General features: G+C 49.5%; 1 protein-coding gene and 1 long non-coding RNA gene across 2 annotated transcripts in view; both read left to right on the top strand.

The window, feature by feature from the left end:
• Positions 1–1,987, top strand: part of LOC133212135 (transmembrane 9 superfamily member 2-like) — a 28,551-nt gene extending 26,564 nt beyond the window's left edge. The window contains exon 17 of the mRNA XM_061353193.1: positions 1,392–1,987. Within this exon, the coding sequence (XP_061209177.1) occupies positions 1,392–1,459 (68 nt within the window). The 3' untranslated portion in view covers positions 1,460–1,987. The remainder of the gene's footprint in view (positions 1–1,391) is intronic.
• Positions 1,988–7,040: 5,053 nt separating this feature from the next.
• Positions 7,041–25,720, top strand: part of LOC133212118 (uncharacterized) — a 77,986-nt gene continuing 59,306 nt past the window's right edge. The window contains exon 1 of the long non-coding RNA XR_009725395.1: positions 7,041–7,083. This is a non-coding gene — a long non-coding RNA (uncharacterized LOC133212118). The remainder of the gene's footprint in view (positions 7,084–25,720) is intronic.

Raw genomic sequence — 25,720 nt, 5'->3', positions numbered from 1 at the left:
CCCCTGCCACTGGCAGGGACACCTTCCACTAGAGCAGGTTGCTCCAAGCCCCGTCCAACCTGGCCTTGAGCACTGCCAGGGATGGAGCATGGGTTGTAGTGACTGCATAAGGCTGTATCCTGGTGATGAGTGTAGCCTTTCCTTCCTGAGCTTGGAAGTTCATGCTTCAAATCTGGTGTCTGACAAACATTGCCACTTGCTGCCACATTGCTGCTTGTGTTAGAAACCATAGTCTTGTTCTCGTTCCAGTACATTGGCAAAACTTCTGATTAAAAATTAAAAAAGGATGCTAAAGCAGATTTTTTTTTTAGGAGGGAAGTTGAAAATCGATGCTACTGAAACCTGTGAAAGTCTTGTTTATAGATGAAATGCATCCTCTCTGTGTGAAGTCTTCAGGTTCTGATATGAGGGCGTGTTTTACAGAACACTTGCATCAGAAGGATTCAGAGTGACAAGGATTGGAGGATAATACTGTGGGGTTAGAGTGTGTTCCCATATTAATTATGGTATGCTCAGAAAACGGTGCTAAAACTCATTCTGGTGTTAGTTATACCTTAAATAGCTCTCTGCTATTCTAGAACACAATCACAGGACAAAAATGGATCTCTGTTAAACAGTTGGAAGAAACGTTTCTTTCAAAGCTGTAAAAGGCTTGAAGTGGGTTATTTTATGAACATACACATAAGTGCCTGTGATCTATTTAGGCTGTAGACCTAAAAACCCAGGTGGGGGTTGACTTTGTGTGCCTATAAACGTCTGTTTCCTAAATGGCACTTGTGTGCCTGCTAGTGGTGACAGCAGCATCACATTCAATGCTTGACATGTACATCAAGCAGCCTGGGCCTAAAAGTCATAGGAGCATAGAATCAACCAGGTTGGAAAAGCCCTTTATGCTCCTCCAGTCCAACCCTTCCCAGCCCTGCCAAGGCCACCCCTAACCCATGACACTGAGGCCTTGTCTCCACAGGGTGTGAACACTTGCAGGGCCGGTGCCTGCAGCCCTGCCCTGGGCAGCCTGTTCCAATGCCTGAGCACCCTCTGGGGCAGGAATTGTTCCTCAGCTCCATCTAACCCTGCCCTGGTGCAGCTTGAGGCTGGTTCCTCTTGTCCCATCCCTTGTTCCTTGGGAGCAGAGCCCAGCCCCTCCTGGCTCCATCCTCCTCTCAGGCACTTGTAGGGAGCGATCAGGTCCCCCCTGAGACTTCTCTTCTCCACACTGAACCCCCTCAGATCCAAATCAGTAACTTGACCTGGGGATGAATGTGTGCTGTTAACAAGTGCTGTTTTCTGGCTGGTGAGCTGGATTACAGTGCTATACTCTGTCCTGCTGGGAACTACTTGTTACATTTCTCTTTAAGATGCACTAACCATTTCCCCTTTTCTCATTTTAGGGACTATTGGATTTTTTGCCTGCTTCTGGTTTGTAAGTAAGATTTACAGCGTTGTGAAAGTGGACTGAGAAGCTTCAAAGTGTCTTTTGAGCCCATCTCCCTCTGGTAATTTTACCATGTATTGAAAAGCATCCTGTGTAATTACTCTAATTTGTAAATGCTGAAGAGCGGCCTACAGCATCAAATAGAGATTTTTATGGAAGAAAATGGCACCACTGGACCCCTGTTTACATCAGTATACTCATTGAACATGTTAATTCTAAGAATTCAAACAAATGACATCCCAAATTGGAATTAGGACACCCAAAAATTCTGGTTTGAGTGCATTATACAGTGCTCCAGCTGAAATTCCTTGTGATCTGGGTTATCTTTGTTACCTTTTTTGGTTACTCCTTTATATCCCATGAACGCATAGGACTGTCAAGTTAAATCTATGTAAAATGTGAATTTTTTTTTTAACTTAACTATGATTGTACATATTCTCCTGCACCTTCTTTACAAGTAGGTATCTTACAACTGTACATGCATTTAGTGTCATGTAGACTTTATTAAAGGCACCAACACTGGGTTTTGTTCAAATAAAACCGCACAGCTCCGCCTGACCTGGTTCCTTTCATGTTAAACCTTCACTGCTTGGACACAGATCCCATTGGTTTGATCTGTTTATGGTTTTGGAGTTTTATAGGGGTGGTAAGCAGCTTGGCTGTGACTCTGCCTGCACACTGGCAAGCAGAAGGATGGGGAGGTCACTTGGACCCATGCCTGTAGGATGGACAGGGGCTTCTGAAGCTGCTGCTGCCATTCCCTGTGCCTCAGCTGTGCTACCGTCACTTCACCCAGGTACTATTACTTTCAACCAAAGAACGAAAGCCTTTTCCTCCTTTTAGCTCTCCAGTGCACACATCTCATTGTCCTTTATCCTATGAAGGTTGTATGCAGCTTCTTGGGAAGTTTCGCCATGAATTCAGTGGGTTGGGAAATGATTTTGGGTGATTCTTTAAAGGTAAAGCCTTTCTTCCTGCTCTGCAGAGCTTGTGCTGAAATGCTGGATGACATGAGCTGCAGTATCTGAATAGCATCTTCAGTTATAAGCTTGCATTCTTCTCAGGAATGGCGAGGTTTTAGAGGCTCTCCAAAGTCTTGGATTGCCCTTGAAGCTGAGCAGAGTCACTGCAGACGCAGAACTCGCATAGCGGTGGTACTGACCCCACTGGAGATGATGAATAAGGGGATGTTCACTCAGATTAATGGGTGAAATACTCAAAGCTTATTAACTGGCATATGGAAACATTCATTGCTGGAAGCTGCTTTTCCATGGCTAAGCCTGCAATTTAACAAGACCCAAACTGACTCCCTATCTTTTTGTGGGCATACACGTACCAGGTAACTGTAGTTAATGCCAAAATGGAATCTTTGCTATGAGGATTTCCAGTCTCACCTCTATCTGTAGTTGTTCCATCCAGGTTACTTAGTGTAAGACAACATATCACCTGATGAAGCTGGGGTAAAAATGAGGCTTTAGACAGCAAAAAGAACCAAGTGTATGAGGAGGAGCTGGCTGCAATAAAGATGGTTTCAGATAAGCCTCAGGTATGCTCTTGATGGCAGCTTGGCCTCCCAAGTGTTCTCCCCTCCTACCGTCAAAATCTCAGAGGTGGAAAGCTACACTTATGCACAAGCTGATGGCAACTGTCATAGTATCTGCTGGTTCAAGAGCACCAATCGCTCTATTAAAGACCTAATGCTTGTGAAATTTGTGCTGCTCTGTTTAAATAGGTCCTTCCTATTAAATTTGGAAGTTAGGGGGAAATTTTATTGGATAGTTAAAAAATACTAATAATTAAAAAGGATTATTGGCTGAAGCAGCTCTGAAATTCTCCATGTTCAAAGGGAAAGGAATTCATGAGAGAACCTGAAGTTACAATTGCCATAAACTCCCAGCAGAAACCTTTGCCAGGTTAATAAATACACATTTAACAGGAGGTGAAGTAAATAGACTTGTAAAGCTGTAGTTAGGGTGCTTTTACTAGCAGTGAGCTGCAAAGCAGGAACTGGGTTAAGGAAGCTTCTGAAGCTTGACAGTAGTGTGGAGCCAAAGCCATGTAAGTACAATCATTCTCAAACAGGTACCATCAGAGGACTTTGGGAGGTGGGTTGTTCTTTGTCCTTGGTAATGGACCCCAGTCATGCAAATGTGGCATAATTCATCATTCACCAGTCCTTGTGGTGGAGATGAAAATGCTGCAGAGCAATAGGGTGCATCTAAACCAGAAAAAGCCCTAGCCAGGCAGTAGTAGACTACTCCTAGTTTGAAATTGAGTGCAGAATGGGCTGTGATAATGTGGGTTTTTGGTGATCCTCAGTGCTCTTTGGGAGTTTTTAGATGCTGGGTAAAGATCTTGTCCACCCTGTGTTGAACCTGTTTTGAAGGTGAAATGGTCAGTATGGGACATGGGTGTTGTAAGGCAACTGGTGTCTTATCTCTGTATTAGCTTATGAATAATAGGTGTTATAACTGTTACTCATCTACCCCCATTAGAACAACGGGCTCAGTACAGCATTCCCTATGCTTTTGCAGATACTTGAGCCTTTCTGGCCTCTTTAAAAGGGCAAAGACACCAGGCTAAGCTTTGGCTCTGCTGAAGCGTGTGTGTAGGCATCTCCATTGTGTTTTTGTGATGCTCCGGTAATGGGTTCACAGCAGATGAAGTAAAGCATCTCCCGTGTAATAGCATCTCTCTTGTAATAACCACCCAGATCCACACTTTGTACGGCGTCACGTTTGTCACACTTGAAGTAAAACTTGACAAGTTACAACAGAACCTCAAAGGAAGGAGGGATTCCAGGGCTGATGTTTTACATCTCATTCCGCTTGCTTGAACAGCGTTGAACGCATCCAGCCGCGTCTCCATTCCTGAGTGGGAATGCCAGCAACAGGGCTGTGCTGGTAAGGCACTGGGTGCACGATGGAGGTGGGATTCATGCCCACACCTCTGTAAACCTCCTTGAGGACCATAAACGGTGCTGCCTGGGGGGAGCTGGAAACATGGGGCTTATTCATAGTGAGTTGTGATGGAAGGGTGTGTGATGAACAGCAATGAACTTGCCTTTAGTGGCTTGTCTGATGTTCCTTATACCAGTTGTGCTTTTGTGTTTCATAACATATTCCCAGTTCACATTTAATGTTTCCTGAGTCTGCTGTGCCGGTATCTGGGATGCTTGCAGGGATCTGTGACAAAGGCACTGGAGGAAATCTAACTGCTGGGGTACACTTGAGATCTCTTCTGGAACCTGGGGTGAGATCTTTACCAGCAGTCACCACATGCAGATCCAGCTGTGAAAATCACACACAGAAGAAAGAGTATTGGGTGGTTTGCATTGTAAGAACTGGGGCCAAGATAAACGAATGGAAGGAGGCTAGATATGAGGTCATGCTGGTCTGCAGCTGGAAGGGAAGGATGATTCTTAGATACATGATTTCAATGGAGATCTGTCCTCCATTGGCTGTTCAGATGCTCAGTTCCATTCTGTGTCACTGAAGCTAATGGAAACAAAGCAGTGAAGTCACTGCCTCTCGGACCACTCTCGTATTCCTTTGCATTTCCACTTGCCAGCAGGAATGGAGTCACTGCCCAGCAGCTCTGGTGCTTCCATCTGAAGCTGCTGTGCTCTTCACCTGCCACTGTGACCTCTTTAATCCAATTCAACTGAAATCTAAGTGTTAAGGCATGCTGTGCCATGGGACCACATGGCTTTGTGGTGAAGCATTCACCTCCCATCACGGAGCTGTGTCATTTCAGCATTCCTATCTCCATTACATACAAACTGTGTGCAATGGCCATTCATTGTACTTAGAAAAGGCACGTGGGGTGGTGCAGGGCTGCATCAGCTTTGCTTTCCCTTTCTCTTCGTGTCTGAGAACCCCATTTTGCCCTGAACAGAGCTCCTCTTGCCAGGGAAGTGTGAAGGAGAGGGTCTGAGCCTGCTTCCCAGAGCACTGCTGGAGTAATGGAGTCCATCAGGGTGTCCCAGAGGATGCACCAAGTGCCCAAGGGCCTGTGTATGTGAGATCAGACTGGGTTAGCCTCTTCACTAAGGCCAAAGTCATGACTTAACCACAGTGGGATTTGCTTGTGGATAATGGACGTTGTATTGGGAAAGGGCTTCACCCCAGCCTGGGCTTTTCCCTTAGGATAACACCTCCTGGAGATACAGCACATCCTTGTGAGTTCGATTTCTCAGGATGGATTCCTTTCCTGTTCTATTGAGATGCTGCAAGCCTTTGGGTCGGGGTCGCTGTCTATTTTGGTACCCAAAGCAACTACAATTGGGGAGCTCTCAGTGTGGTCCTTCCCCTTCCTGATCAAGCTGCCTCTTACAGGCTGCACACACTGCTTAGCTCTGCTCCTACAGACTGGAAGCCCTTGGCCTGTCGGTGAAGTTATTAGCACTGGGATGTTTGCAGCTAACATGGAGCTTACCCAAGGTAATTTATGTTCTAGTTGCAACTCAAGGGAAACTCTTTGATGTTTGACATCATAAACCAGTAAAACCAGAGACTTGTTATAGGGGCAGAGAGCAGGGCCCTGGAGCTGCTGTGTTCAGTGTAAGTGGTTGGGTTAATGGGATGTGCACATGTGCCTCTATTCTCTAGTTCCCTTTCCCTCCTGTGCCTTGACAGGCTCTGCAGTAGATGAAAAGGAGTGAGAGCCTTGGACAAAGTCCTTTGGACTCCATGGGATGAGGACTGCATTGGTACATCCAGAGGATCTTTATCTCCCTTTTGAGTTACTGTTAATAGGAAAGAGACACCTGCACCCGAGCTCTCAAGGGGGCTGGAACTTCTATAACTTGGGGGTGTTGGGTGATGAGAAGCAAACCCAGCAGATGCTGCTTGTGCCTTTACATCCATAGGTCCTCACTTTGTACAGCCTGGCCGTGCACTCAGGGTTAAAGTTAATTCACATTAAGAGTGAATCCATGCGATTGGCAGGGGCCAAGGTGTGGTTTGTCCTGTGGGTGCTTTTCCAGCAAGTTTCCTACTGGTGCCAGCACTGGGCATCTCAGGATGATCCCATCCTGCCTGCTATAGCTTGCTCTTGGTGGGTCTTCCATCTGCCATGGACATGGGTGCATCAAGTAGGTGTTCCCTGGTGCTCCCAGGCAGCAGCAGCAGAGACCCTCTGTGCTCCTCAGTGGTGGTGCTCTGTGAGCACGAAGCGTTACTGATGCTGTGGGGGTCCCGTAATGTTCAAGCAGGGGGAAATGGCTGCAAACAGCTCCTTTGGAGGGTGCATCCACAGGGAAGCTTTGGGTAAGAAGAAGAAAAGGTGCATACTTCAGCTGGAAAAGCTGCCCACCATCCTTTATGCATTGCAGGGATGCTCGCGCTGCAGGAATAAGTCCCATGAGGAATAAGGGAGGCTGAAGCAGAGGTAGAGGAGTAGCAGGTAGAATGGTGTAACATGTGCCGCGGGGGGGGGTGAGCTCCCTCCAGCACCCAAGAGGGGAAACAGGGAGCCAGGTGAACTGGTATTAGTGGTGCAGCTGTGGGTGGTTAAGCAGCAAAGCCCATAAGAACCCTTGACTTTCTGAAGCTCGTTAGGGTGAGGTGTGGAGCTGGAGGAAGGATGTGAGTGCTGGGCTGGTGCTGGAGCTGCTGCTGTTCCCTATCCCTATGGCAGGACCATGTGTGAGTTAAGTGCATCACGGCTATTGAATGTCCTCTCTCTGTATGGGGGGGGGAAATGGGGTGTTTGTGGCTGTAACTGTGGTGGTGTTGCCCTGGGCAGGGGTTTCTTGGTGCTGTGTGGGCATCTGGGAGCTGGCTCCTGAGGCTCCCTTGGAGCAGGGAGTGTCTCTGGGCAGGATAGTGCTGTGCTATAGCGTGTCCCTGCTCAGTGTTCTCCATGGTCACAGCAAGCCTGGGGTCCCCCAGACCAAGGAGATGGCAAATAGATGTTTTCTGGAGCTCAGGGTGCTGTAGGACCTTGAGGATGGAGAGTGGCTTGTTCTTGGGCTTGATAGAGCCCAAATGTCTTTGTGGTGAAGTGCCTGCATTGGGGAATTTAAAGCAGGGAATGCAACTCTATGGGCTTCCCCCATCAGCTGGGGTGTTTCTGGGCCTTGGGTGTAAAAGTAGGAGGATGGCACTTTTCCTGTGGCTGTGATAAGAGAGGGTGCCTGGCCCTCAGAGATGGCAGGACAGGGATGTCCCTGCCATGGGTGGCTGGATGTTGCATTGGGTCGCACAGGAGAGGCCCTCAGGGTGTGTGTTGTGTTTAGCTCCTGTCATGCTGTGGTCTGTGCTATGGCTGCTGGGGATGTGCCTATAGCATGCTTGGGGCTGTTTGCTCTTTGTAGGACCAGCCGTGCTTCCTGGGCCCAATGCAGCCATCCCTTGGGAAATGCATGATGCCTTCCCATGCACTGCATCATTAATTACTTCAAACCACCATTCCCACATGCTATCTGTGATGCTCTTTATGTGCCTATTGGAGATGCCGAGGCTTCAGGGATGCGCTTGGTGTGTATGAAGTCACATCTGATTAGCCAGCTCCTTGGGATCTTGCATGAGGCATATGGGACCAGGCCTCTTCCTCCAGCTCTAAATAAGTCCCAGGTTTCCTCCTGCTCTTTCCCTTGATGTGTTACAGCTGCACTGGGACAGACCTCTCAGCTGAAACAGCCATTGCTGGAGTAAGGAACAAGTACCCATTAGGGTGTTTGCTACTAACTCATCATTGCTTGTCACTGCTCCAAAGTAGAGGGGCTCAGTTGCAATGGAACAGGGTTACTGATGCTGAATAACACCAGTTTACAACTGGTGGTCGCTGTGTAGTGCTGGTCTGCTGGGACATGGGGGCTGAGCCCCTCTTTGGGTCATAGTTTTTCTCTTTATATTCATTTTCCCCCCAAACTCTTGGGGTTTCTTGCTCACCCTGAATGTTCCCAGTTGGTGTAAGTCAGATGGTGTCTCCTTCACAGTCAAACATTGCACTGGAGGAAACATCAAAGAAGTCATTAACAACATTACAAGATCTCCTGTAACTAAATACAGGCTGGAGCTGCCGTCTCCTTTGCTCAGGTTTAATTCAAGAACAGTGGGAAACCGGTAGGGCTCATGGGCTGAATCCTGGAGGAGCAGATGGGATCCAGGCCATGGAGGGCTGGGGTTGGATGTATCCAGGGAAGGGCTGTGAGTGGGGCAGTGCCATGGGAGCAGAGCCCAGGGTGGATGAGAGGACATTTGGACTTCTCTCCTTGCTGCCCCTTTCCAGCACCTGCTGTGCAGGGCACCCAAATCCTGTCTGCACTGTACCCTCCTTAAGCATCTCTCACTGCTCCTCCAAGTATTGATAAAGAGCCAAGGACAGTGCGACTCTACCAAGGCATGAACACAGAATGGTGTGAGTTGGAAGGGACCTTAAGGATCGTCTAGTTCCAGCTAGATGCCAGCAAGCATCACAAGGATGCTAAGACTACTGGACAAGGACCAGTAGTAACTGGAGTGCTTCCCCTCCTCTCCTTTGTTAATGGCCAGAGGGTATTTGGGAACCCTCTACTCAGCCTGTCTCCATTATGCCCCACTCCAGAAGGATGCTGAAGCAGAAGATAAGTGCTAAAGAGAGACCTACAAGGATGCTGGAGATGGGATTTTCATCAGGGACTGTAGAGATAGGACAAGGGGTGATGGGTTCAAACTGAAACAGGGGGGATTTAGGTTGGATATAAGGAAGAAGTTCCCTGTGAGGGTGGTGAGGCCTCAAGCTTGCACCCGCACATCAGTGTGTGGTCCCCAAACCAGCCATTACACTCAATAAGGTGTTTTTAAGTCTTCACTGAATCATTTCCTCAGCTCTAGCAGCAATAGACAGAGGGGGGTTATTCCAGTGTGGTTTACTTTCAATAACCAAGGGGGATGAGAAGACAATTGCTAGCAAAGTACATTGCTCATAGCATCAATAGTCTTTGCTTTAAGGTTTTTCCCCAGTGTCAAAGTTCTGCAGTGGCTGTCATTAGGCACTAAACCTATGACAGGCAGCAGGGAGAGGAGTGTAGCCTTGCAGGAAGCCTAAAATACTGAAATATGAATTATTCACCTCAAAAGTTGACTGTTTCTTGCTGCGGTACCTGGCTAATTGTCATGGTATCAAAGGGATGCGCAACGCTGTAAGCCTCAGCGTTCGGGGTGGTTTGACAGCTAAGCCTTGCTGCAGGAAAGGGATGTAATGTTGCTATTGGCAGCCTGGTTCCCTTTTGAATCCTGAATTATTCCCCTCTTTATTAACTCATGGTGTGTTTTCTGTAAACTCTCAGAGATCAGAACTGATTTCAAGGCTCATCCTCCACCACGTCTCTTGATCGTGTTTCACGGTGGCTGCAACTCATGGGGGTAACCTTGGGTATTCATGACGTGGTCGCCCAGTTCCCCACGGCCGCTAATCTCACTTCTGTACCTTAAACCAACATGAAAATAGCTTTAAAGCAGCGCTGGTTAAAAAGGCAACTTTTGCAGCCAATCTTCAGCTCCAGTCGCTCCTGCTGGGGAAGTCATAATGATGAATTTGTGACATAATTTCTGCGGCAACACGCTGGGATTTCATAAATGGGGCTGGTGATTAGAGAGCAGGATCAGGTGAAGCTGGATTGTGATGGAAAAAGCCCCGATTCAAATGCAAATTGTTCAATAATGGCATAGGGGATACCAGAAATTACTGGCAATTTATTTTATTTGGGTTAAGCTCCTCATTCAGTCTTCTCCAGTTGGAAAGTCACCGTTTTAAAGGATGGGAGAGAAAGAAATGGCTGGAGAACGTCTCTTTTCTCCTCTCCAGAGAATGGAATTGTGCTAATTTAATAATAATTAATCAGTGTCATTAATAACAACGTTCTGTATTCCTACAATCCTTCCCATTCAAGGCTCTCTCTTCAAGTGCTTCACAAACCCTAATTGATTCCATCTTACCGCTCCCTGCAGCAGGACCACATCACTTACCCCTTTGCTTATCACTTATCCCCTTTTTGGGGATGGGGAGGTGTGTGAGCCAGGCAACTGGTTTTAATCAGGTGAAATGGTTTACCCAAGGTCAGATAGGGAGCCGAGGCCAGGACAGAGCTGCATTTCAAAGCTCAGCCTCTACCCAGTTGGGTCTTGGCCATGGGACAGCAGCTATGGTATGGCCATGCAAGTGGTGGCCACCCAGCTGCAGCCTGCAAACAAATCTCAGTTTTCCAGTGTCCATCACGTGCAATCGGGAATAGGACCAAGCCCCATGGGCACGCATTGGTGGTGAAACCAGCAGAATGGGCTTTTTGTTACTTATTCTCACCGAAACTGGGAGCAAGTTGGTTTGTTCTGGGGTTTTTCTTTTCCTCTTCTTGTTCCCCCCCAACCCCCCCATCACCAAGTCGCTTGGAATTTAAAGTGTTTAGCTGAGGATTAAACTAATTGCTTCTGTAAAACGCTGTTCCCACACCGTCTAGTGTACATCTGTTAACTGGGGAGGGATAACTGAACCCGTTGCCAGATGGTCTCTTGGATTTGGGTGGCTGGGAGCCAAGGAGCTGCCAGTTGGCGGTTTGTGGGGTTCTAGCAAAGAAGTCACGCTACGTGCGCATTCCCCTCGGTTACTCTCCTCTGCCTTAATGAAGATGCTGCCTAATGCAATAAAGAAGCCATTAGCCCCCTCCCCGCTCTCCCCCCCTCCCCAAAAGGGGTGAGGTTGTAAGTCTGATTTGTCTGAGTGGAGCTGGCTTTGCCAGGAGCTCAGGTTCTCCGCACGCTATGTGTGCAAAGGCCCTTTCTCAAGTACATGAGTTATTCGGTGCTATGGTTGAAATAGAAAGGTGCAAAAACCTGCTGTTTGGAAGAGGCTTTTCTTGCCTTTCTGGCTAACAACTCAAACTTCATTGCATGGTCTTGATTCTTGAAGGACATCTCCATAATGTCCTTAATGTTTTATGGGTACAAATTGGAGCACAAGAGGTTCCACTTAAACCTGAGAAGAAACTTCTTCTCAGTGAGGGTGACGGAACACTGGAACAGGCTGCCCAGGGGGGTTGTGGAATCTCCTTCTTTGGAGACATTCAAAACCCGCCTGGACACGTTCCTGTGTAACCTTATCTAGGTGTTCCTGCTCCGGCAGGGGGATTGGACTAGATGATCTTTTGAGGCCCCTTCCAATCTCTAACCTACTGTGATACTGTGATACTGTGATAATGCCTATTGGCTCGTCTCACACTATGCCATTGTTGAAAGTTCAACCCCAGGGCTAGATGTTGTGCTTTGTACTGTTAACAGTACCTGTGCTTGGGGGAGGACACAGCCCTGGGATCTGCTGGAAAGGAGGGTTATGTCAGGCTCTGAAGAGATGCTCCATAGTAGGGCAATACAAACACCGTTGACCAAAGCTAAGAACATATTGCCCTGGACTTAGACCAGAGTTGGGATCCTCAGAGATGATGTTCTGCATGGTACTGCTGCTAAGCAACAGCCATGACGCCCAGAACCCAACCTCAGCATGGACCTTGCTCTCTTTCTGGCCATGCAGAGCTAGACAGGGATGGGAATTGCATCTGATGGGTGGAATGGGACAACCACAGCCTTGGCGTGGTTTGGAGTGGGAAGGAGCACCCCATGGTGCAAGTACAGTACAGAGAGCAGCACCAGATCTGGTTTGGACTGTGTTCCCACTTAGGCTCTGTGCTGATGAGCTGTTGCCTTTGATGGCCATGAAAAGCCAAAGTTGCTGGGATAGGAAAGGGGAGAGCTGGGAGCGAATCCAGTTTTACAGCCATGCTTTTCTGTTGGCAGCAAGTGTATTTACTGGGCAATACCGGGCTTATGTGGCTTACATTGAACGCCGCAGTGGAAATACTCAGTTGGATCCCCTGCAGCGTAAGTACTTCCTAAGCCCTGATGCTGTTATGCTCCTACCTGAGATGAGTTAGTGAAAACGGTTCTTTCTGCTTCCCTCTAGCTGAGGAGGTGCAATGTGAGACTTCTTTTCTCCCTTCTTTTATACCAGCAAACCCTTCCCTGCCCTGGGTTGGTGAACCCATTGGCAGGCGCCAGCAGCAGCAGGAGGGAAGCTCAAAGCAAAGGGGAATTTATGGCTTCTCCATTAGAAATACACCTTGGCAGCTGAAAACGTGGTGTTTGGGTTACTGTCAGGAGGGTGCTGGATGTGGGCAGCTTCCAACCAAAACCACTGCAGTCAGCAATGGTTTCCTCTCTGTCCTGTAAGAGATGTAGCGACAGCGCGTCCAAACCCATCACTGCCAAGCCTACTTCCACTCTCTTCTGGATCTGTTGTTGTTGTTCTTAGGTGCTAAAACTACTTCCCATAGTCAGTAACTGCCAACTTATGCAGCTTTTCTGCTGTGCAATGCAAAGCAAGTAACACAAAGATGAATCTCGCCCTTGGCCATATCCCATGCACTTGTCTATCTAAGACTGGCTGTTAATGATGGTGTTCAATGGTCTGCTTAGCAACTGCTGTGGCTTGGACAGATGGGTTTACCCTATCTTAATAGGAGCTTGGTGAGGGGCAGAAGTGATGCGTGCCCCCAGTGCTGGTCTTGGAAACCTCCCCAGCGTGGGTTGTGCTGCTCAATGATCTCCTGGCACTGTAGTGATAGGACAAGGGGTAATGGGTTAAAACTGGAACAGGGGAAGTTTAGATTGGATATAAGGAGGAAATTCTTTCCTGTTAGGGTGGTGAGGCACTGGAATGGGTTGCCCAGGGAGGTTGTGAATGCTCCATCCCTGGCAGTGTTCAAGGCCAGGTTGGACAGAGCCTTGGGTGCCATGGTTTAGTGTGAGGTGTCCCTGCCCATGGCAGGGGTGTGGAACTGGATGATCTTAAGGTCCTTTCCAACCCAAACCATTCTATGATTCTATGTGGTCTGTATCAAAGGGGATGATACCTGGCACACTCCTTGTGAGCTCCTGACCGTGCCTCCCATGCAGCACATGAGCACGGGTCACACAGAGGCTCCCCTGGGGAGGAGCTGCCTGTGATGGGAATAGCACAGGGCTATATAGGGAGACGTCCGTGCTGCTGTTCAGTCCCGCATCCCTCTGCTCCTCCTCTGGAGGAATGGGACGTTCCCTGCCAAAGTGCTGCTCTCTGGGGGAATGACACCCTGTCCTGGGGGCCCTGTGCTGTGGGACAAGCGGGGTGGTTGTGCCTTTGCCTTTTGCTTCAGTTTTCATGCCGAAACTCTGGAGTTTGAGCAGGAGCAGGGGTGTCTCTGGTGGCTGTTTATCACCTGGGGATGCTCCTGCTCCCTCTGAGCTCCTCCACAGCGCCCGGAGTACCACGGAGCTGGCTTATGGATGCAACCACCATCACTGTCTATTACAAGCTTCCATCCCTGCACAGTGCTGGATCTGTCCCTGGACCTCTTGTCAGGTCATGGTTTATGCAAGCAATGGTGAGGGAATAAATAAGGTTAAAGAGGCGTTTCTGTTCCTGGCAGTGATTGCTGGGAGGCTGGAGATGCCTCAACACCCTCTTTGCAAAGCCTGTGCTTACTCAGGAGTGTTTTGCTGTGCAGGCAGCAAGGGGGTCCCATAGAGGAGTAAGTGGTGATGGGGACTGGATGCAGCGGAGCTACTGGTGCTGGGGGCAGGCAGGGCAGTACTGGTGGAGCTGTTGGAGCAAGGAAGGGTGTTGGTTGGGTGCGTGATGGTGTGAGAGCATCATGCACGGCCTCAGCAGGAGCTGCCAGGTCATGGCCTTCGCTGTGCTGCAGCTTCCCTGGGACCACGCTGTGTCACCCCATCTCACAGCCCTCCTGCTGAGCTCCATGTTGCCTCTTTGGCTTGTGCCTGCTCGCCTTCTGCTGCTCTGGAGGAAGCAGGAGATCAACGGAGCTTTGGGCTCACAAGGGAGTTTTGTCTGTGCATAGGGACGTGGGTAAGGCCCTGTCTGAAATTCCCAAGGAATATCAAGCAGAAAACAGCATGCTTGGGATTGGAGAAAGCAAAGCAAAATATCTTCAACGGGACGCATAAAGAGTGTGGTATTGCTGCTGGGATGCTCAAAGGGCAGGGCCCAGAGGCTGCCCTTGAAGCAGTATTAGATATATCACCAAGAGAAGATATGTGGATGTACAAACTCTGTCAGTGCAGTCACATCCTATCCCCAGGGAGGGGGCCGGTGCATCGCTGTCCTTGGCAAGGCCCTTCTGAGGAATAGAGGATGAAATGGGAATCGAGCCTTTCTGGCTGTGGTTAAGGGTGAATCCAAGAGACAAAGGTGAGCGGAGATGCTGAGAAGGTGCACATATGGAAGAAGCTCCTTTATGGAAATTAGAGGCACACAAATCCAGGAAAGCCCCGTGGGTTAGGGCTAGGTGCTGATTTTGGTAAGCTCCTTACTCAGCATGATCCCTCCTTGCCCGGGCTGCAGGGGAAACTGACCTTCAGAAACCCGGGTGTGGGATGAGCAGGGCAATCCCTGCGGCTCTGCGGTGGCACGCGAGGGGCCCCTGCTCCATGGGGCTGGGGCACAGGGTGGAAGAGGGAAGGAAATGGTCAAGGGCAGAGATAAGGCTGAGAACATTGGGGCTGTTCAGCCTGGAGAAGAGAAGCTGCGTGGAGACCTCAAAGCAGCTTCCAGTGTCTGAAGGGGGCTACAAGGATGCTGGAGAGGGGCCTTCATCAGGGACTGCAGTGATAGGACAAGGGGTGATGGGTTCAGACTGAAACAGGAGGGGTTCAGGTTGGAGATAAGGCAGAAGCTCTTCCCTGTGAGGGTGCTGAGGCGCTGGCACAGGGTGCCCAGAGAAGCTGTGGCTGCCCCATCCCTGGCAGTGCTCAAGGCCAGGTTGGACACAGGGGCTTGGAGCAAGCTGCTCCAGTGGAAGGGGTCCCTGCCTGTGGCAGGGGTTGGAGCTGGAGGAGCTTTGAGGTCCCTTCAACCCAAACTAGTCTGGGGTTCTGTGTCAAACCCAGCTCCTCAGAGCCCCTTGTTGTTTCCCAAGACAACACTGAACTGTGATGCTCAGAGGGAATCCCTTGGAAATGACTGGTGGGGAAAGGTGAGCTTTGGTTTCTCTATGAATCCACTGCAGTTTGGGGGTTGCTTCTCACCTGGTCCAGAAGCTCAGGTTTATCCCAGCACAGAGGGTCCTTAGAGGCTGCAAAAGCCATGGGCAGGTTGGAGCCACCAGCCTGGCTTCAGGATGGCACATGGCTTTGCAGGGAGCCATTCCCTGCGCAGGGCTGTGTCACTGCCTCGCACATCCAAGCCATTACCGTGCAAGGAAATGTGGGAGAGCATCAGGCAGAGCTCTGTGCCTTCCATCTAACGGCCCCCATTTCTCCGAGCTCATTCGGAACGTGTTTGGGGTCGGATGGGGAGTGAAGCGGGATCAGCGTTAGCCTGAGGGAAGCTCCCATTTACGTGCATTTCTCTCTATCCAAAGAGAGGTCTCCGGCGTATGCATGTGCAGCAGAAAGTGGTCTGGGCAAAGAATGTGCCCTCAAAGCAATTCCAGTTCTGCCTTTGGATGTGCCTTGCGTTTCACATAAGCTGAACTGGGTCCAATATGCTCTGCATGTTAGATTATGGCTCCGAGAGCACGTTCACATGCACGACTAGTGTTAGTAGGCACTCGGGCTTCAATTTATGCTAAAAGCCAACAGATGGGGAGAGTAAATGCCAGGAAACCAGGCCCCGATCAGGTGGCTGGAGCTGTGCTCATACTGTATTTAGACAATAGGCTGTATTGCATATTTGGAGGCTGATCATGTGAAAATGAAACCCTGCTGGTGCTAACCCACAGAGGCTTTGCACACTGGGAAAATGGCCAAATTCCTCTGGAAAATGGTGAACCTCCAGCTGGGGGAATTAATGAAAAATCGCTTTTGCCAAAAAACAGAATTTCATCTTTTTGCATGACAAAGATTGGCTCTCGCTGATGGAGATTCCCCCTCTCCTGCCACCCCATCCCGCACACACGCAGGAGGAAACATGTGGCAGTCGAATACCCACAGCTGCTGCACGGAGCACGAATCCCCTCTATCTTAAGGCAAGAAGGGCTGCAGTGGGAATGGGCAGGCTTCGTGCTCAGAAACCTTTCCTAGGTGTAAAGGGTTGCTGGGGATGGGATTGCCCAGGGCATCTGTGGTGCATTTGCAGGCTTATCCAGACAAGAGCATCTCTTCTAGCTCCATTTGTGATGGTTTCTGACACCTGCTCCCCAAGCTGCTGCTGGGCAGCCAAGGATCAGGTGCTGGAGGAGATGGCTCTGCTGTTCCTGGCCTTGTCCTGGAGTTCCCTTGCTTTCTGTAAAGCTCTTTAGTGGTTTGGCTCTCTACCGGTTGAATCTGGCTTCGCTGGGATGCTTCCTTGCATCTTGCTTTCCATCCACAGCGAGACCAGGCTTTTGCTCTTTGTACCTGCTGTGTAAGTGAGCTCCTTAAATCATAGAATCCTGGAATGGTTTGGGTTGGAAGAGACCTCAAAGCTCCTCCAGCTCCAACCCCTGCCACGGGCAGGGACCCCTTCCACTGGAGCAGCTTGCTCCAAGCCCCTGTGTCCAACCTGGCCTTGAGCACTGCCAGGGATGCCTGCTCTGTCCTGTCCACTTGCTGACTTCAAGGAGACCAAATTCACAAGGACCATAGGCATGAGGCAAGGTCTTGAGAGGACAACAGCTCCTCAGCCCCCCATGGGGCACAACTGTCATGGAAATAACTTTCCCAGAGCACTTTTCTTCCCTGATTTCCAGCACTTGATTTGAGGTGTTTGCAGAGGTCCTCCCCTAGCTCAGCCCCTCTCCTCCCCTGGCACAAGCTGCAGGATCTCTGCTGGTGGCACAGGTGAGGTAACCGAGCATCTCAGATGGACACCAACCCAGGCAGTGTTTACAGGGATGCTGGAGAGGGAACCTTCATCAGTGATAGGACAAGGGGTGATGGCTTCAGACTGAAACAGGGAGTTCAGGTTGGAGATAAGGCAGAAGCTCTTCCCTGTGAGGGTGCTGAGGCGCTGGCACAGGGTGCCCAGAGAAGCTGTGGCTGCCCCATCCCTGGCAGTGCTCAAGGGCAGGTTGGGCAGAGCCTTGGGGGACATGGTCTGTGTGAGGTGTCCCTGCCCATGGCAGGAGGATGGAACTGGACAATCTTAAGGTCCTTTCCAACCCAACCCATTCTGTGGAAACCAATCCATGCAGTGCTGCAGTTTTTAAAATGTAATAAAGAGCATTTCAAGGCTTTTGCTCTTCTGTCAGAGCTGTCTGCCTGTTTCTAGGCAGAAACCTGATCCGAGTGCTCCTGTAAAGCCTCACCCTATTTCCTTCAATAGCTCAGGGGTTAAGTGCCTTGACAGTATCTCTTGGCTAAACTGCCTGATAATCACAACTGGAGCCAGCAGGTCAGTGTATCTTCAAATGCAATAACTATGTGGAAGAAAAACAACTCAGCATGATGCTGTGCTCTATCTTGCTGCCCTGCCTAAGCAGAATGACCTAGTGGATGGGGTGTTGCTGTATTTTCCTCTTGAAATCCAGCCTTTACCCTTGTTACTGGATTTTAGGATGAGGAAAAAGGGGGAAAGTCAACATCTTTCATCATCTCTTATATGATGTGGAACAAAACAATCTGGGATCACTGACCATGTCTTTATCTTGGAGGACTTACAGCGGGTTGTGTTTAGGGAAACCTGCCTGAGTCTGAAGGACAAATAGTATCTGAGTCTAAGCTTCAAATGCCCTGGAACAATATAGCTGTTCTCCCCCAAAAATAACCTGCTGAAGGGTTTCTTTCCTTTAGGTAAAGGCACAATGCAGTGCTGTTGTAGCCAGGGGTAAAGGAATTCATTGCTTTTATTGCAGGGATGTGGCCATCACCCACTCCTTGTAATGGCTCTAGTAGGTGAGCTTGCCCAGCTACATGGGGTTTGCTCATTGTCGGGTGAATTTGTCTGCTCATCTGAAGAGCCAAAAGCTGGGCACTTCTGGTAAGTGATGGGAAGTGTGTTTTGGAGCCTGATAACATTGGCACACAGAGAAACAGAGCGGGTGCAACACTCTTAGGGTGCCAGGGTGGCCAGGTGGGATCTCACCCTTGTCTCCTGCATGGAAGAAGCTTCCCTGATGGGAGGTGGACGTACAGCACCTTGTCAAGGGACTTCCTTCCATGTCCTTGGCCATGGAGGGCTTTGCTGGGGTCAGGGCTCCTGCTGCCCACTCCATGGGGCCCAGCACCCCACGGTGCTGGCTTTGGGAACCACCTCGCTGCTCTTAACTAATATGGGCTGTAGGGAGAAATGAGAACATCCTCAACCACCCCGGGGAGATGTGGGTCGTGCTGATGACTTAAATGCTTGCTTGATGAAGAGTGAATTGCTGTGGTCCCCCCCCCTGCCCCCTCGCAGCCCTTGGGACCCACTTGTGGAATGAATAGCAATTGTTCTCTGCTCAATTAGTCATCTCTAAGTGAATGTTGCCCCCAGAACGGTGCCTAATTGATGCATTGATGGTTACACCACAAGGATCTCGCTTGCTTTGCATGGCAAAGGATGGGGAAAAGCTGCAATGATGGCCAAGTTGCGCTCTGCCTCTCGAGGGGAAGCGTGCAGTTGGTGTATGGGATGCTATGGAGCCCAGAGCGGTGCTCTCAAAACATATTGAGCTTATTAGAAGTGCATGTTGATTCTGGGACTTGGGTTCTGACTGCGTGGCAAACCAGTTAGGCCAAGGAATATGTGATAATGCTTGCTATGAATGTGATAATTAGATAAAAGAAGGGGGAGTTGGAGTTTAGGCTCGAGGACACTAATTAAATTCACATTGACAAATCAACATATTGGTCTCATATGGATTAAAGCAGGGCCTGAAATGCTGTTTTTGTTTAGATTCCACTCATTAAAGTCACACGTTCTGCCAATCCACAACAGTTACCTTGAAGCACAGAGGGCTGAAGCTCTGGAATGCACATCAGGGAACGTGCTGGGGTAGGGAAGTCTTTGCAGAGCGAATAGCCAGGAATTTAAGGACGTTTTGGGGCTAATGCCTGTGAGGTTTTCCTACCCTCCCAACCCAATGCTGTCAGGATGATGCATGCTTTTACTCCAATGCTGAGCGCTCAACTGCAGCTTTGAATCACGCTCTGTGATGAGGTAATAAAGTATTTCAGTAAATACATCTCGGAGGAGAACTTGGGAAGGAAAACCCAGCCCATCTATTCCCAGTAGCCAGTCCGCTCAGGTCAGTGTTTAAACCCCATAGGTCACACATCAGGGGGTTATGGGCTGCTGCTGGCAATGGGTTTGGAAGTTAGGACTTCATAAATACATCAACTCCTCGAAACGGGGCTGCCCCACAGCAGCCACCACCAGTCAGGGAGAGGAGCTGTAAAATATCAAGCTAATATTTGTGTTCAGCACTGAGTTTCCATTGGGGTAAACTTAACCTGAGCTCGGTGTGTGCATCACCCAGGAACGGGAGAACTAGTGTCAAGAGAGGAGCATCCTGTGCTGGGCTGCCGGTGATGCTGTACTGCAGGGCAGGTGGGTGCATTGGGAGTCATAGAATCAACTAGGATGAAAAGAGATGCTTTTGAGGCATCCAGGCTGCCTTTCCCAACTCCCTTAGATGGAGAGGACCCCAGCAGCTTTGCAGAGTGGTGGTTTGTGCCATACAATCGGGACAAAGCTCATCCTTAAAGACAAAATCCCAGTGTAAGGGATGCTGCCTCCTCTCCAAAGCCGTAGGTGTGAGGCCCTGCAATAATCCTGAGTCATCACCATGTAGTCCTTAGTGAATATTCTATTTTCTGTCAGTAAACACAATTTAAGCACTTAGCAGTTAAGCTCCTTAAGATTCATAGCTGATGAGGGAGCAATTAGGCCAGGATTTTAATGAACACGCATTGGCTGGGGGGGTTCCTGCTGGGGGAAAGGAAAGGCTCGAGCCTGGTCTAGGAAAGTGTTCAGACCCATGGCAGTCAAAGGCACTTGAAGAGGAGCTCTTTACTTTGGGGTGAATTATGTTAATCTTAACCATGTTATCTGTTTAAAATCGCCACAGCTACAGGCAGCTGACCCTGTAGTTGTGACTGGGGCTGCACTGGAGCAGTAACTTACTGTAGTTCCTTGATAGAGGAGCACTGATGTCTGTGTTCCTCCTAGAAGGTTTGATGGTTAGTGTTTGATCACTAGTACAGGGGGAGATGTGGGGCTTTATTTCAGTACAGGCTGCACTTTGAAGGGTTTCCAGCTGTAGGTGGAAGGTGGATCCATGTGGGACAGTGGGAAAGCTGCGAGGAGCAGGGGTGGCAGCTCCTTTCACCAGTGGTTCTTCATCTCTACTGCAGGGATTTCTTTATCTCACTTTTAAATCAAAGCACTGAGATGCTGGTGGATGGCGAGGGCTATAGAAATGCAAATTCTATAGGCAGCTGTGTGCAGGTGAATTGCAGTTCCCAGGCTCTGCAGTGATGATGAGGTGTGTGGGGATGGTTGAGCATCCCCCAGCACCGCTGGGGATCCCTGCTCTGGTTTAAGCAGCCATGGGGTGGCTGGACGAGGGCACATGTCCATGGATGGCACTGTGTCCTGGAGCCCTCTCAGCCCCAGTGTGGCTTGTATCCCCTATGAGGGAAAGGGGATAGTGCTGTGGCTTTCTATGTAGTGCCCTTGAACGCCCACTGGAGCCCAACACATAGCAGCTACAAATCCTTGTCATCTTCATACTCCTTTACAGATGTTACTGAATTAGGCAGGATTGAATCTGTGATCATCCAAAGCCACATTGAGGAGTGGCTGCCACATGTGTAAGGTGAGGGCCAGCAGCTGGGAATTGCCTGCTAGCAGCCCTCGTTTGGGGGAAAAACACTGGTTTTTGTTGCAATACAGAGTTTCTGTTACCCATCTTCACCCGAGGTGGGTTGCAGCTGAGATGCTGGTGCTGGCAGTAGTGCAGAGGCTCTGGCTCGCAGGGTACCTGGTGGGGAGGAAGCACTGGGTGCCTGCATTAGACGCATCAGGGACAGCCCCCATGTGTGTGTCTCCCTTCTCCAGGGTGGGTGAAAGTTCCTGTGTGAGCACTGAAAGCTCCTTAAAGCCTCCGGCTTTGTCTCTGCTGCTGCAGCTGCAGTTCTGGCTTAGCTCTGCTGGTGACAGTGTGGTCTGAGCAAAAACCCACTGCGGCTCTCGAGGGTGCTGAAGTGTGGAGTGTCTGTGTCCCAGCCCTGCTGGGATGCGGGGATCGGCTGCATCCCTGCGGTGTGAGCGGCTGTGGCTATGGACAGACTGATGGACATGGGCTGCGCGAGTAGGAGGCTGAGATTGGGAAAGAGCAGGGATAAAGTATAGGAGGCTCAGCCAATCCATCCAGGCAGAGGCTGGTTCAAGCCGGCAAAGCTCAGACTCACACTGCTGCGACTGCTTTGGAAATGCCCATTGCCCTGGGGTGATGCTCAAGTCACTGGATATGCATTAAGGTTGGCTGGTTTCTGTCCGTATGCATGGATTGTTCAGCCCTCTGATTGCAGGGATATTTGTGGGGCTGCACCAACCAACCAAACCCGAGATATCCATAGAGCCACATGGAAACTGGAGGTGGGCTGGCCAAGGGAGCTGCAGATCTGGAGCCATCCAAACTGGACAGCGCAAACGTGGTTTGGGTTTTCCTGCTGGACCACAGCAGGTCCAGAGCCCTGTACAAAACAGGGTGCTTGGATGAGTCCATGCCTTTCCCATGACTCGCCATGCCTCAGTGTTATTGCCTTCTGCCATGTCCCCAGTCTATATGAGACAGCCCACTGTGCTTTTAGGCCATGGTGACCAGTGTCCTTGAGTGGAGAGATGCTCAGATGTGTGTAAGGTGCATCAGAAAGCTGCATAAGGAATGAAGCCTGGTGGAAACATGGATGGGATTAGTTGGTGAACTAACTCATTGCACTCTACCAGTCTTCCTTCATGTAAGTGCTTAATTCGGGCAATGAGCCTTGCCTGCTGGTGGGCTGCAGGAGTCCTTGGGACTCAGTCTGACCCTGGTCTCATTCAGATGGTTGATGTCATCCTATGGGAAATCAGATACTCTTTGTAGCCTGCCCCATCCCATGGCAAGTGCTTCCTTCTGCTGAGAAAGTTGGGGCTGTTCAGCCTGAAGAGAAGGCTGCGTGGAGACCTCATAGCAGCCTTCCAGTATCTGAAGGGAGCCTATAGGGATGCTGGGGATGGACTCTTCATTAGGGACTGTAGTGATAGGATAAGGGGTAATGGGTTAAAACTGAAACAGGGGAAGTTTAGATTGGATATAAGGAGGAAATTCTTTCCTGTGAGGGTGGTGAGGCACTGGAATGGGTTGCCCAGGGAGATTGTGAATGCTCCATCCCTGGCAGTGTTCAAGGCCAGGTTGGACAAGGCCTTAGGTGATATGGTTTAGAGTGAGGTGTCCCTGCCCATGGCAGGGGGCTTGGAACTTGATGATCTTAAGGTCCTTTCCAACCCAAACCATTCTATGATTCTATGATTACCCCTCATTCATTTTAAAACCGAAGAGCACTGAGTGGTTAACACGGGGCTGATGGCACCTCCAACCTCTGCTGCTCCTGGTGAGCAGCTCACCCTGCGGCTGGTGCCTGTGATGTCCCCCAGCTCTGTGGGTGCCGAGGATGCCACTTCCTATGCAAGTCCCTGCTGGTGGCGAGGTGTCCGTGCAAAACTCCCTCTTCCTGGGGCTTTTGAGCAGCAATATGGCTCTAAAGATAAGCTTTCCCACCCCCAAGGAGCCTGGCAGGTATCTCGGGCATTTCATAGAGGGGCCATAGCAACTCTTTTTGGCTCTTTGCAGGCTTCCAATCCCGAAGCTGCGCTTTCTTGTTCAGAATAAGCTTTTTCTCTGGGAGGCAAAAAAAAAGAGACCAACAGAATAATTTGCTTAAGACTCAGATTCACAGCAGCAAGTGAGATATAATTGCACCCTTTGATCTTCAAAGATCTTATCCGGTGTCTGCTGAAGTCGGTGAAAGGCACTCTGTTTGACTTCAATGAACATTTATAGCCTACAACTTGGAAATACCCTTCCACTTTATCTACACGCGTCTGATGCTTCTCTGGTGAAAATAAACTTCAGCCTGTAAGTTTGGGTGTTTTAACATAATTTTATGTGCCATGAAAGTGTTTCATATTTGCACATGAAAGGAGTAAGATTTGTTTGCCCCAAAACCCCACAACTGCTATTAAAGAAGCGTGTGGCATGAAGCCCAGATCACCTAATAGGAGTATATGCAACACCCATAGCTTCATTGCCCAAACAAGCTCCGTTGCTACTAGCTGCCAGCCAAGCAGTGATGCTGCCACCTGAAAACCTTTCTGGTCCTTGGCATCTACCTCTAAAAGAGATGTGTGATTGATAAGCCCAGAAAATTATCTTCATTACATCAGATTAATTCCTCATCATCCAGCGTTTCAGCCCACTGTAAAACTGGAACTATCTCTATGTAAATGTACTCAATCATTATCTGAGATTTGCCTCTATGTGGGTGTTTTCCATCCTCTTCTCCATCCCTGTGTATATATAGATCCCCAGCAGCAAATGTTACCCTCTAGTCCGGAGGGGAAGGTTTTAGCAGCATGAGGAATTTGTAATGGAAATCAAATATTAGTACAAGCAAGATGATATCTTGCCCAAATGAGACTTGATTACATTATTAATCTTGATAGTTATACATGGGTTTGTGTGCGTGTGATTTGAATACTGGATTCAAAAGCCAGGAGACGAATCCCTGAGATGATCGGGTTTCTTGGGAAATCCAGGCTTGAAAGGGTGCATTTTCCCACTGAGCAAAACTCCCATGGGCGCTGGGGTAAGTTTGTAGGGTTCCATCCTGCCCGGATGCTGATGGAGGCCTTTCCCTGCAGAGATCCTGGACCTGCCATGCTGCAAAGCCATTCAGGGTGTGCTCCATCACCCCAAGGGGAATTGGGCCCTCTGGTGCAGTTAAGCACATGCTTTTGACAAGCAGGGCTGATTTGAATGACACACTAATGCCAACCATCACCGTGGCTTCAGCACAGCTTCAAGCCATGTCATCACCAAATGGGACATTCTGTGCACAGCCAGCGCTGTGGTACCTCATCTCCTTTCCGGTCCAGCTTCTGTCTCATCCTCACTTTCTCTATTGTTGTTGCTTTGTAGACCCTTCTCCATCTCATAATGGGTTTGGTCAGGGAGGGCCAGGCTGTGGTCCCACTCTTGAGGTGATGCACTACATGTTGGGGACGTCAGGCTCTGCAAGCTCAGCAGTGCAGAGGGCATCAAATGAGTGTGTATTGGGATCTGGTGGACTAGATCCCAGGCATTTCACAGAGCAAACATCTCACACTTGGGATGTTTAATATCTGATTCTATTTTACTAACACATTTTAGTAGACTTTTCCCCATTTTTTGCATGGGCTGCTTGTAACAGAGGGGGGAAGCCTCAGTGTTTGGTCCTTATATTTGCTTTGCAGTGGGGTTGCTCTGAAGGCTGCTTGCACAGTGTGTAGCTCAGCAAAGCAGAGCGTTCCATTGCAAGTAAACTGGAAAAGAAAAGGTAATGGTGGAAACCAGTGAAAGCTCACTCTGCAGGCTGATTTCTCCATTTGGATCAGTGTTATTCCTCCCTGAGTCCCCTGGAGCCTGGTAGGAATCTGTTGTCAATGGAGGAAAAGCCCCCAGAGAGTCTTTATAGAAATAACCACCTGCCTGTGTTCAGTGCATGGGAGTGAAGTATGATAGAGCATAATCTGCTGTTGGAATAGGAACTGCCAGAGCTTCTACAGGGACTGAGGGTTTGGACCATGCAGAGGGAATGGTGAGTCTTAATCATCATAATCACCTTTGAATTTTGCATTTTGGGCTTCTGCTAACTACTCATTTGGGGTAGGAATGCTGTGAACAGAACTGTGTTCCTATATGGGATGTGATGCAGCAACACATCTGAGAGTGAGCCAGGGGCTTTCCACTGGCTCATAGTACACAGGATAAGTGCAATGTGCATTTAGTTTTAAATCCCAGCCTGGTTTGGGTTGGAAGGGACCTCAAAGCTCCTCCAGCTCCAACCCCTGCCACAGGCAGGGACCCCTTCCACTGGAGCAGCTTGCTCCAAGCCCCTGTGTCCAACCTGGCCTTGAGCACTGCCAGGGATGGGGCAGCCACAGCTTCTCTGGGCACCCTGTGCCAGCGCCTCAGCACCCTCACAGGGAAGAGCTTCTGCCTAAGAGCTCAGCTCAGTCTCCCCTCGGGCAGGTTCAAGCCATTCCCCTTGCCCTGTCCCTACATCCCTTGTCCCAAGCCCCTCTCCAGGTTTCCTGCAGCCCCTT

The sequence above is a fragment of the Neopsephotus bourkii genome, unplaced genomic scaffold, assembly GCF_033783945.1.
Source record: "Neopsephotus bourkii isolate Nb327-2 ecotype Australia unplaced genomic scaffold, CSIRO-AGI_Nbou_v1 NB_668, whole genome shotgun sequence".
In the NCBI taxonomy this organism is placed as follows: Eukaryota; Metazoa; Chordata; class Aves; order Psittaciformes; family Psittacidae; genus Neopsephotus; species Neopsephotus bourkii.
The sequence above is the reverse complement of the archived record's forward strand: the minus strand, read 5'-3'. Positions and strand labels throughout refer to the sequence as shown.